Source organism: Apium graveolens, unplaced genomic scaffold (genome assembly GCF_009905375.1).
Source record: "Apium graveolens cultivar Ventura unplaced genomic scaffold, ASM990537v1 ctg1815, whole genome shotgun sequence".
NCBI lineage: Eukaryota > Viridiplantae > Streptophyta > Magnoliopsida > Apiales > Apiaceae > Apium > Apium graveolens.
The window spans coordinates 19,002-31,046 of NW_027417407.1; the positions used below are offsets into that span (position 1 = coordinate 19,002).

The 12,045-nt window shown below is 36.7% G+C and overlaps 2 protein-coding genes and 1 long non-coding RNA gene across 3 annotated transcripts; all 3 read left to right on the forward strand.

Moving 5' to 3' along the window:
* Positions 1-243: 243 nt before the first annotated feature.
* Positions 244-2,413, forward strand: LOC141700136 (uncharacterized). The gene has a single exon (XM_074503945.1). The coding sequence runs from the start codon at positions 391-393 to the stop codon at positions 2,197-2,199; it is 1,809 nt and encodes a 602-aa protein (XP_074360046.1). The 5' UTR covers positions 244-390; the 3' UTR covers positions 2,200-2,413.
* A 481-nt stretch (positions 2,414-2,894) lies between these two features.
* LOC141700132 (uncharacterized) lies at positions 2,895-8,320 on the forward strand. Its single transcript, XM_074503904.1, has 5 exons — positions 2,895-3,634; positions 4,192-4,316; positions 4,430-5,090; positions 6,036-6,118; positions 6,349-8,320. Exons 1-5 carry the CDS (start codon positions 2,905-2,907, stop codon positions 8,236-8,238), a joined length of 3,489 nt encoding a protein of 1,162 aa, XP_074360005.1. The 5' UTR covers positions 2,895-2,904; the 3' UTR covers positions 8,239-8,320.
* Positions 8,321-10,637: 2,317 nt separating this feature from the next.
* Positions 10,638-12,030, forward strand: LOC141700143 (uncharacterized). The gene is made up of 5 exons (XR_012566224.1): positions 10,638-10,880; positions 11,107-11,195; positions 11,326-11,505; positions 11,597-11,663; positions 11,752-12,030. It is a non-coding gene; the product is annotated as an uncharacterized LOC141700143 (long non-coding RNA).
* Positions 12,031-12,045: the final 15 nt, after the last annotated feature.

Genomic DNA, 12,045 nt, shown 5'->3' on the forward strand with positions numbered 1-12,045 from the left:
ATTTATTTAATTAAAATAATAGTAAAATCCATCGTCCAGGTCGCCTCGCGTACGCGAGACACCGAGACATTCGCACAAATCGCCCTTCGACCCGACTCCACCCGAGTCGTGTCATGTCATGGCGAGGCGAGGCGCGCGTGTGTGTACGCGAGGCCCACACAACACCCATGCATATCTACATGCCTTAGTAGTTGTGCATTACACTTGCATGTTATACAATATAAAGCCACCAACACTCTTTTACCATGCCCATGAATCTCTGTTGTATCGCAGAAAAAATTCATGGCCATGAATTTATATTCATGTCCATGAATCTCTGTTGTAACTCAAGTTGGTTCCATTTTCTAACAATAAATTAGTAGTTAAAGGATTCTTAGAAGCAACAAGAAGATGAATAAGATGAGGTTTTGTTTGAGTTGCAAATCATCATCAGGTATTTATCTTACGCCCTTTCTTCATTCACATTCTCTTCACATTAACCCTAATCATCCTAAAAAACCCTATATTCCTTCTTTATCAAACCCTAATGCTCAATTACTACAATTACTTTACGAGAAATCAAAGGTTGGTTTCGATAAGCTCGATGATGCTCTCTTTGTGTTCGATAAAATGCTCAAAATGAAACCTCTGCTTCCTGCTTTGAATTTTAGTCAGCTCTTAGCTGGCCTTGTTCGAATGAAAGAGTACTCTGTAGGTGTCTCTATGTTTAGAGATATGTGCGTTTTATGCGTTCCCGTTAACATATTTACCTATAATACTGTAATCAACTGTTGCTGTCACCTGAATAGACTTGATTACGCCTTCTCGTTGTTGGGCGGAATCATTAAGCGTGGTTTTGTCCCAAATGTTGTCACCTACAGCACTCTTATCAAGGGCCTTCTATCTCAAGACAGGCCTGTTGAGGCTGAACATTTGTTTAAGAAGCTTATTTTATTCAATGAGGTTCAACCCAATGTAGTAACCTATAGCATTATCATCGACGGTCTATGCAAAACTTCAAATACTTTCATGGCTGTCAAGTTGTTTAGAAATATGGGGAAGAAAGGTTGTATTCCCAATACAGTGACTTATTCCACCCTTATTGATGCTTTATGCAAAGACCGACATGTTGATCATGCATTGAGTCTTCTTTCTGCAATGAACCACAAAGGCATTTCACCGAATGTTGTCACCTATACTTCATTAATTCAAGGTCTCTGTAACTTTGGTCGATGGGAAGATGCAATTCAATTGCTAGGAGAGATGAATGCTAGGAATATCTCTCCAAATGTGCATACTTATAGTGTATTGATAGATGCATGTTGCAAAGAAGGAAAGGTCAAAGATGCGGAATCTGTGATGGAATTGATGATTCAAAGAGGCCAATATCCTAATGTAGTCACATACAATTCACTGATGGATGGATATTGCTTGCGTGGAGAAATTGATGAAGCCTTAGAGGTGCTCAAAACCATGAGGGGAAAGGGTATATTGCCCAATTCTCGTACCTACAATATTTTGATAAATGGTTGTTGTAAAAAGATGGAAGTAGACAGAGCAATTGATCTACTTAAACAAATGCCCCTTGAAGGTTTGGTACCAACAATTGAAACTTTCAATACTATTTTGCAAGGATATTTTCAGGCAGGTAGAGTTGTTGAAGCACGGAACTTTTTCCAGGAGATGTTAACCAAAGGTCAGAAACTGAATATTGTGACATGTAGGATCATATTGCATGGTCTTTGTGAGAACCATCTCGTTGGTGAAGCACTCTCGTTTTTTCACACAATGGAATGCGCTGGTATACATCCAGATATAATTATTTACACTATTCTGATTGACGGATTGAGCAAAGATGGACATCTAGAGAAGGCAAGAAGTCTTTTTGAAAGCCTACCTTCAAAAGGTTTACAACCCAATGTCAAGACATATACAGTCATGATCAGAGCATTTTGTCATGAAGGGTTACTCGATGAAGCGAATGAACTATTTGCGCAAATGAAAGATAGTATTTGCTTGCCTAATAGTGCTACCTACAATATACTTATCCGCGGCAATTTTCGAAACAAGAAGTACAATGAAGCAAGTGCACTCATAGATGAGATGCGTGCTTGCGGCTTCTCAGAAGATGCATCTACCATGTCCTTGGTACTGGCTTTACTTGAATTAAAAGATCAAGATCCTGCTCTTCTTGCTTTGCATAAGAAATACTTGACATAGTTACCTGGTATAATTCCAGCCAGGCTTTGATAAGCTCTATGATCGGGTTTTTTTTTCCGGTTAAAATCTCCAATTGATACCTTTGTTTTCTGTTATGATATATAACTGAAGGTTCCTGTATGAATTTTAATTCACTGCTAGCAAAAATTGCTATAAATATTAACATTTTGATGGATGCATATTATAATAAAAGAGAAAACTAGACCTAACTATTTATCTTCATGGAGAAATTGCAACTGTTCAGCATTTTGTTACATGGATCGTGTCAGCTGGGTAAATACATAAAGTACATTTTTTTAATAAGATGTAAGATTAAGGCAATGTCTTTGTTTCACTTGATGCATTGTAATGCTTAATCTTTTTCAATATCATTATCTGTGTATATGTGTTCAACATAAGACTTATAGTGAAACATGTGTACCTATTGACGACATTTTTGGTTGTGGCTTTTAAGGGGATGCATTCATAAGGTCCCTGTTATCATACAAATGTGATATACTTCCTAAATTGAATATATATACAAATGTGATTATCAGATGTTCCAAGCCCCTTGCTATGCAGCAGACGTCCTTTCATTCAAGAGGTAATTGCAGACTCTGCTCCCCATTCCAACCCAACAGGATATGACAATGGCCTTCCTTTGTCAAGCGCGAACCACTCGGTTGACTGTTTGAGTCTGTTGAAGCCTTAGAGGTGCTCAAAACCATGAGGGGAAAGGGTATATTGCCCAATTCTCGTACCTACAATATTTTGATAAATGGTTGTTGTAAAAAGATGGAAGTAGACAGAGCAATTGATCTACTTAAACAAATGCCCCTTGAAGGTTTGGTACCAACAATTGAAACTTTCAATACTATTTTGCAAGGTTTTTTTTATACCGGTAGAGTTGTTGAAGCACGAAAGTTTCTTCAGGAGAGGATGCTAAACGAAGGTTGTAAACTAGATATTGTGACATTTAGGATCATATTGCATGGTCTTTGCGAGAACCATCTTGTTGGTGAAGCACTCTCTTTCTTTCACACAATGGAATGCGCTGGTGTACATCCAGATATAGTTATTTACACTATTCTGATTGACGGATTGAGCAAAGATGGACGTCTAGAAAAGGCAAGAACCCTTTTTGAAAGCCTTCCTTCGAAAGGCTTAAGACCTGATGTCAAAGCGTATACCGTCATGATCGGAGCATTTTGTCGAGAAGGGTTTCTCGATGAGGCGAATGAACTATTTGCGAAAATGAAAGATAGTATTTGCTTGCCTAATGGTGCTACCTACAACACACTTATTCGCGGCTGTTTTTGCAACATGAAGTACAGTGAGGCAAGTGCACTCATAGATGAGATGCATGCTCGCGGCTTCTCAGAAGATGCATCTACCGTGTCCATGTTACTAGTCTTACTTGAATCAAAAGATCAGGATCCTGCTCTTCTTGCTTTGTGTAAGAAGTACTTGACATAGTTATCTTGTATAATTCCAAATCAGGCTTTGATAAGCTCGATAATCGCTTCTTTTATTTTGGTTAAAATCTCCAATTGATACCTTTGTTTTCTGTTATGATATATAACTGAAGGTTCCTGTATGAATTTTAATTCACTGCTAGCAAAAATTGCTATAAATATTAACATTTTGATGGATGCATATTATAATAAAAGAGAAAACTAGACCTAACTATTTATCTTCATGGAGAAATTGCAACTGTTCAGCATTTTGTTACATGGATCGTGTCAGCTGGGTAAATACATAAAGTACATTTTTTTAATAAGATGTAAGATTAAGGCAATGTCTTTGTTTCACTTGATGCATTGTAATGCTTAATCTTTTTCAATATCATTATCTGTGTATATGTGTTCAACATAAGACTTATAGTGAAACATGTGTACCTATTGACGACATTTTTGGTTGTGGCTTTTAAGGGGATGCATTCATAAGGTCCCTGTTATCATACAAATGTGATATACTTCCTAAATTGAATATATATACAAATGTGATTATCAGATGTTCCAAGCCCCTTGCTATGCAGCAGACGTCCTTTCATTCAAGAGGTAATTGCAGACTCTGCTCCCCATTCCAACCCAACAGGATATGACAATGGCCTTCCTTTGTCAAGCGCGAACCACTCGGTTGACTGTTTGAGTCTGTTGAAGCCTTAGAGGTGCTCAAAACCATGAGGGGAAAGGGTATATTGCCCAATTCTCGTACCTACAATATTTTGATAAATGGTTGTTGTAAAAAGATGGAAGTAGACAGAGCAATTGATCTACTTAAACAAATGCCCCTTGAAGGTTTGGTACCAACAATTGAAACTTTCAATACTATTTTGCAAGGTTTTTTTTATACCGGTAGAGTTGTTGAAGCACGAAAGTTTCTTCAGGAGAGGATGCTAAACGAAGGTTGTAAACTAGATATTGTGACATTTAGGATCATATTGCATGGTCTTTGCGAGAACCATCTTGTTGGTGAAGCACTCTCTTTCTTTCACACAATGGAATGCGCTGGTGTACATCCAGATATAGTTATTTACACTATTCTGATTGACGGATTGAGCAAAGATGGACGTCTAGAAAAGGCAAGAACCCTTTTTGAAAGCCTTCCTTCGAAAGGCTTAAGACCTGATGTCAAAGCGTATACCGTCATGATCGGAGCATTTTGTCGAGAAGGGTTTCTCGATGAGGCGAATGAACTATTTGCGAAAATGAAAGATAGTATTTGCTTGCCTAATGGTGCTACCTACAACACACTTATTCGCGGCTGTTTTTGCAACATGAAGTACAGTGAGGCAAGTGCACTCATAGATGAGATGCATGCTCGCGGCTTCTCAGAAGATGCATCTACCGTGTCCATGTTACTAGTCTTACTTGAATCAAAAGATCAGGATCCTGCTCTTCTTGCTTTGTGTAAGAAGTACTTGACATAGTTATCTTGTATAATTCCAAATCAGGCTTTGATAAGCTCGATAATCGCTTCTTTTATTTTGGTTAAAATCTCCAATTGATACCTTTGTTTTCTGTTATGATATATAACTGAAGGTTCCTGTATGAATTTTAATTCACTGCTAGCAAAAATTTCTATAAATATTAACATTCTGATGGATGCATATTATAATAAAAGAGAAAACTAGACCTAACTATATATCTTTCTTGGAGAATTTGGAACTGTTCAGCATTTTGTTACATTTTTGGTTGTGGCTTTTAAGGGGATGCATTCATAAGGTCTATGTTATCATACGAATATGATATACTTCCTAAATTGAATATATATACAAATGTGATTATTAGATGTTCCAAGTCCCTTGCTATGCAGCAGATGTGCTTTCATTCAAGAGGTAATTGCAGACTCTGCTCCCCATTCGAACCCAACAGGATATGACAATGGCCTTCCTTTGTCAATCGCGAACCACTCGGTTAACTGTTTGAGTCAGTTCCATTTTATTAGATCATTTCTAATTTTATATTTATAAAGTTGTCTGCGCTGTAATATAGGAGACTGATGTGCATTATGATCTCTGCTAGTGTGGCAACTGATGTTCCGAATTTGTGTTTTGTTATTATGGTAGTTCTCATAATATTTATCATGACATCCTCAATATCTAATAGAAATGTTTGAAAAGAAGGGAGAAATAGGAGGATGTGAAATTCAGTTGAAGAAAAAGCTTTGGTAGGTTCTTATTCCCTAATAATCTCGAATTGTTGCAGGTTAGATAATGGCCAGTATAATAATTACTACTCAGTCGAGTTGGACAAAAATTTAATAGAAGCTTCTAAATACTGATCTGCTTGGAAGGCCATCTGTAGAATATAAAATAGAAATATGGAGAGAGCCATGAGGTTCCATTTAAACAGCTTCGGAATCTGACTTTCCTCACCAATCTGTTTTTTTCAACCTGGACAATGGGTGTCTCTTTCACTCTTGGTCTACTAAACAGGTACTTATTAAGCATTTAAGCTACAGTGCACCTACACGCTTGCACACACACTCATATATGTAGAAAATCGACATGACAACGTAGAATAGTTTTCACTGGTGACATCTTTTCGCTATTAATGATTGTAAAGTTTCTTCTACATATATTGATTTTTTTTTTACCATCTCTTCTCTCTGACAAATCTTGCGGCATAGCTTTAATGACTGACAAATAGTGACAATATCTTGCAGATTTCGAACTCTCTCAGTATCTTGTACATCGAATTAGAAAAGATGAGATACAGATCAAACATTCGATACTTACGATCTGTAACACCTATAGATACAACCACAACATCATCATCATCCTTAGGTATTTATCTTACGCCCTTTCTTCATTCACAGTCTCTTCACATTAACCCTAATCATCCTAAAAAACCCTATATTCCTTCTTTATCAAACCCTAATGCTCAATTACAGCAATTACTTTACGAGAAATCCAAGGTTGGTTTCGATAAGCTCGATGATGCTCTCTTTGTGTTCGATAAAATGCTCAAAATGAAACCTCTGCTTCCTGCTTTGAATTTCAGTCAGCTCTTAGCTGGCCTTGTTCGAATGAAAGAATACTCTGTAGGTGTCTCTATGTTTAGAGATATGTGCATTTTATGCGTTCCCGTTAATATATTTACCTATACTACTGTAATCAACTGTTGCTGTCACCTGAATAGACTTGATTACGCCTTTTCGTTGTTGGGCGGAATCATTAAGCGTGGTTTTGTCCCAAATGTTGTCACCTACAGCACTCTTATCAAGGGCCTTCTATCTCAAGACAGGCCTGTTGAGGCTGAACATTTGTTTAAGAAGCTTATTTTATTCAATGAGGTTCAACCCAATGTAGTAACCTATAGCATTATCATCGACGGTCTATGCAAAACTTCAAATACTTTAAAGGCTGTCAAGTTGTTTAGAAATATGGGGAAGAAAGGTTGTATTCCCAATACAGTGACTTATTCCACCCTTATTGATGCTTTATGCAAAGACCGACATGTTGATCATGCATTGAGTCTTCTTTCTGCAATGAACCATAAAGGCATTTCACCGGATGTTGTAACCTATAATTCATTAATTCAAGGTCTCTGCAACTTTGGTCGATGGGAAGATGCAATTCAATTGCTGGGAGAGATGAATGCCAGGAATATCCCTCCAGATTTGCATACTTACAATATATTGATAGATGCATGTTGCAAAGAAGGAAAGGTTAAAGATGCGGAATCTGTGATGGAATTGATGATTCAAAGAGGCCAATATACTGATGTAGTCACGTATAGTTCACTGATGGATGGATATTGCTTGCGTGGAGAAATTGATGAAGCATTAGAGGTGCTCAAAACCATGAGGGGAAAGGGTATATTGCCCAATTCTCGTACCTACAATATTTTGATAAATGGTTGTTGTAAAAAGATGGAAGTAGACAGAGCAATTGATCTACTTAAACAAATGCCCCTTGAAGGTTTGGTACCAACAATTGAAACTTTCAATACTATTTTGCAAGGTTTTTTTTATACCGGTAGAGTTGTTGAAGCACGAAAGTTTCTTCAGGAGAGGATGCTAAACGAAGGTTGTAAACTGAATATTGTGACATGTAGGATCATATTGCATGGTCTTTGCGAGAACCATCTTGTTGGTGAAGCACTCTCTTTCTTTCACACAATGGAATGCGCTGGTATACATCCAGATATAATTATTTACACTATTCTGATTGACGGATTGAGCAAAGATGGACGTCTAGAAAAGGCAAGAACCCTTTTTGAAAGCCTTCCTTCGAAAGGTTTAAGACCTGATGTCAAAGCGTATACCGTCATGATCGGAGCATTTTGTCGAGAAGGGTTTCTCGATGAGGCGAATGTACTATTTGCGAAAATGAAAGATAGTATTTGCTTGCCTAATGGTGCTACCTACAACACACTTATTCGCGGCAGTTTTTGCAACATGAAGTACAGTGAGGCAAGTGCACTCATAGATGAGATGCGTGCTCGCGGCTTCTCAGAAGATGCATCTACTGTGTCCATGTTACTAGTCTTACTTGAATCAAAAGATCAGGATCCTGCTCTTCTTGCTTTGCGTAAGAAGTACTTGACGTAGTTACCTTGTATAATTCCAAATCAGGCTTTGATAAGCTCGATAATCGCTTCTTTTATTTCGGCTAAAATCTGCAATTGATACCTCTGTTTCCTGATTGAGTGTTCCTGTATGAATTTTGATCAATTGCTAGCAACAACTGCTATACATATAATATTTTGTTGGATGCATATTGCAATAAAAGAGAAAACTAGACATGAATATTTATCTTCATGGAGAAATTGCAAATGTTCAGCATTTTGTTGCATGAATTGTGTCAGCCGGGTAAATAAATAAAGTACACTTCTTTTGAATAAGATGTAAGATTAAGGCAACAATACGGTGACATACACTCCCTGTTAGATTGTTTTTGGAAGAAGTATCATAGTGATATGTCACTGTCTTTGTTTCTCTTGATGCATTCTAATGCTTACTCCTTTTATATTCCTTAGTTTCTAATTGCATTGCTTACAATATTGTTATATGTATATGTATTCAACATTATTCTTCTAATGAAGCTTCTGTACTGATAGACAACATTCTTGTTTGTGGCTTCTTAGGAGATCCTACATAAGGTCCATGTTATCACACCTTCGATAAGTATGCATACTATTATACTTCCTAAATTGAATACATTTACAATTGTTATTTTAGATGTTTTTAATCTCTTGCTATGCAGCACACGTCGTTGCATTCAAGAGGTAATTGCAGAGTGCAGATTCTGCTCCCCGTTTCGAGGTAACAGAATATGACAATAGCCTTCATTTGTCAAACATGAACCACTCGGTTCACTGTTTGATTCGGTTCCAGATTATTAGATCATTTCTATTTTTAATTCTAAAAAATTGTCTTCTACTATATGCCTTGTAATCCGGGAGACTGGTGTATATTATGACCTCTGCTAATGGAAACTAATGTTCCAAAGTTTTGTTATTATGGTAGTTCTCATAATCTTTATCATGACATCCTCAATATCTAATAGAAATGTTTTAAGAGAAGGGAAAAATAGGTGGACGTGGAATTCAGTTGCAGAAAAAACGCAGACATAGAATGTTATTAACATAATTGGATATATGATGTAGCTACTGATTCGGTGATTCATTTACACGATGAAAGCGTAAACATGGAATTAGAAATCTTTAGAAATGTAATTTTTTTAATTAAAAATTGTTCATGTAGTGATTCTGATGATATAAGAAATAGCCGAGGAAAAGAATGTTATTAACATAATTGAATATATGATGCTCCTTATTCTAATTTGTTGCTTAAATTAATACTTTAATACACTTAGCAGTCAAAAAAATTGAATTGGTTTATGACCTTTTAATGCTCGACTAGATGTAATTGGTTTTAGCAGAAATCTTTATAACTATGGCTGTACTGTATGATTTTTAAGTGTATTCGAACTTGGATGTTGTCTTGGTATTGCGGTCAAAATGTGACCTTGAGGCTCTTTTAGGTTAATTGTTACTCGTGTGTAGATCTATTATTTAACGAGTATTAGTTTATGAGTAAGCAAATTGTTACATGTTTATTCAGGTATCTTTCGTTAGCTCCGGTAGCATATTTGGTGCTTCTGTTCCTGGGGATTCATTATCCTTACAGTCAAGAGAGCATAAGAATTGTAAACTACTATTCACTATTATAAGTGTCTACTGTAATATATGCTGTTTTGATTTCTATCCCCTGTAATTGTTACAGAAAATCTAGTTCTCGGAGTATCCAACCAATCCAAGTTACAGCCCCTGAACAGCCACCTACCATTCAGAGTAAGAAATTTACGTTGTTACCTAATGCATGGCAAAAAATTTGAGGATTTAGAACTTCTAAGTCTGCTCAATTTATACAGAACTGGGAGGAAGACAAGATTCGGAATCAATAGTAAGTTAAGTTATGTATTGTGTTGTGTTTTATTTTAGTTTCTCTAATTGATTTATTTCTGATTTAACAAGGCAAATTTAAAATCCCTTGTCTGACACGACATTATTTGTCAGATCGTTTGTCCGAAATGTGGACGTTTTGACCAAGTACTAACTGAAAGACCACATATGAAATGTTCATGGAATTCAAATTGAAAGATTTGAGAAATGAGAAAAAAGGAGAGGGAAAGAGGTTGCCTAATATGCAAAGTCAAATTTTACTTGTTTATTAATAAATTAGGTCATCTGCCTTACCCGTTACCAAAGATTGGGAATAGACAATAGTCGTTTTGTAATTATATATAGTTGTCCTGTACCAATGTCCTTGCTAATCAAATGTTTATGTATATTAATCTTTTAGTAAAAAACTTTAAGTGCACTACTGGACTTCACCAGGAACCCTGCAGAGATACCATGTAGTGAATATGGGGCAGACTTTGTTTTTGAATCTTATGGGGTTTTCACAACAGTTGACAAGGCTTCAGAACACAAGAAGGTGGGTGCAATCTCTCTTGTTCTATAGCTATCTCTCTCACGCACACAAATGTCTCTCTCATCTCTCTCAAACTTTCTCTAGCACTTCAATTTGAGTATTTAATACGTTAATCTGCAGTGTGGTTTGAAGAAAGTTGTAATTTTTTTCTCCCTCAGCTGATGCTCCTATGTTTGTTGTGGGTGTTAGAGAAAACATACAAAGTGAACATGGATATCATATGCACTACCAGTTGCCTTGCTCCTCTTGCCAAGGTTGGTTTGTACTTTGTATAAATGCTACTGTATCTTGTACTGTTAGCCTGTGAACAAACTGTAAGTAACATGATTTTAATTGCTCAGTCACACGACCAAGTGATCTTCTTCGGAAGTATGACAGGGAAAAAAGACTAATATATAATAGTTGACATGAACAAATTCATATCATGGTTATGGCAACTGTGGACTCAGTAAATGTTTGATTACAAAACAATTTGTGCAGGTGGTTCACGAAGAGTTTGGCATTCTGGCGAGGTTGATGAATAATTGACTACTGTGCAAGTGATTTTGTTGGTGGCAACTCAACTCAAGGTCCCTCCCTCCCTCACCCAAATCACATTTAATAAAAAGGGTGAAATAAGCTATACTTCATGGCCACTGGCCAGTTTGGTCTTTTTGTACCATTGTTATCCCTTGGTAACTCTAAAGATTTTACATGCAGTGGTGTTGTTGTATCATATCATGCAAGAGTTCAGGGGATCAGTCATTTGTATCTATCTGTGTTCCTAGAATATCCTTCCATTTGAAGCAGATGAAAAATGGGTTCTGTTTGGAATTTTGTGAATAAAAGCTCTCTACACTGATATGTAGATGTAGGTCTGTTTACAAACGTAGACAATTGGTCAGTCTTTACTCTTTGGTAGTTTCTGGTAAATTAGGATTGGCATAGTTGCTAGAGTAATTGTTTTACAATATGTTTTATTATCTCGCAGGTCAAGTAAATTTGACGCTCAAGATGGGATGGGGTTGAGTGGGTCCTTTATAAAAGCTTGTATCGTGGTACGACAATGAGTGTGGCTTCAGGTACAGTTTTACTTTCAAATTGAAGCGAGTGCTTGTAACAATACCCAGCTAATCTTTCTTTCAGCAATGGAGTGTTGGACCTGATCGAACGTGGCATTGGTAGCAGCCGGGAAGCAGCCGGTGCTTCAATTTTTGCTCTATCATAACTACTAACTAGTTTGTCTAACATAGAAATCAAAAATACAGTGGTCATTTTTTGCTGTTGAGTTGACCTTTGTTATCCTTTATAAGATCTGACCCAAGAGGAAACTTTTAGTTGAACTGTATCAGTATCAATGTTATATTAATGGTATGATTGTGTAAACTGTAGCCTTCAGATGTTTTTCATAATAATAACCATGTTGGAATATTTGCATGG

Bases quoted from the DNA above. Each gene is read 5' to 3' on its own strand.
- LOC141700136 (XM_074503945.1), top strand. From the start codon at position 391: ATGAATAAGATGAGGTTTTGTTTGAGTTGCAAATCATCATCAGGTATT.
- LOC141700132 (XM_074503904.1), top strand. From the start codon at position 2,905: ATGAGGGGAAAGGGTATATTGCCCAATTCTCGTACCTACAATATTTTG. The intron at 3,635-4,191 runs GTAAGAAGTACT...TGTGATTATCAG, and splicing joins TCCTGCTCTTCTTGCTTTGT to ATGTTCCAAGCCCCTTGCTA. The intron at 6,119-6,348 runs GTACTTATTAAG...AATATCTTGCAG, and splicing joins ACTCTTGGTCTACTAAACAG to ATTTCGAACTCTCTCAGTAT.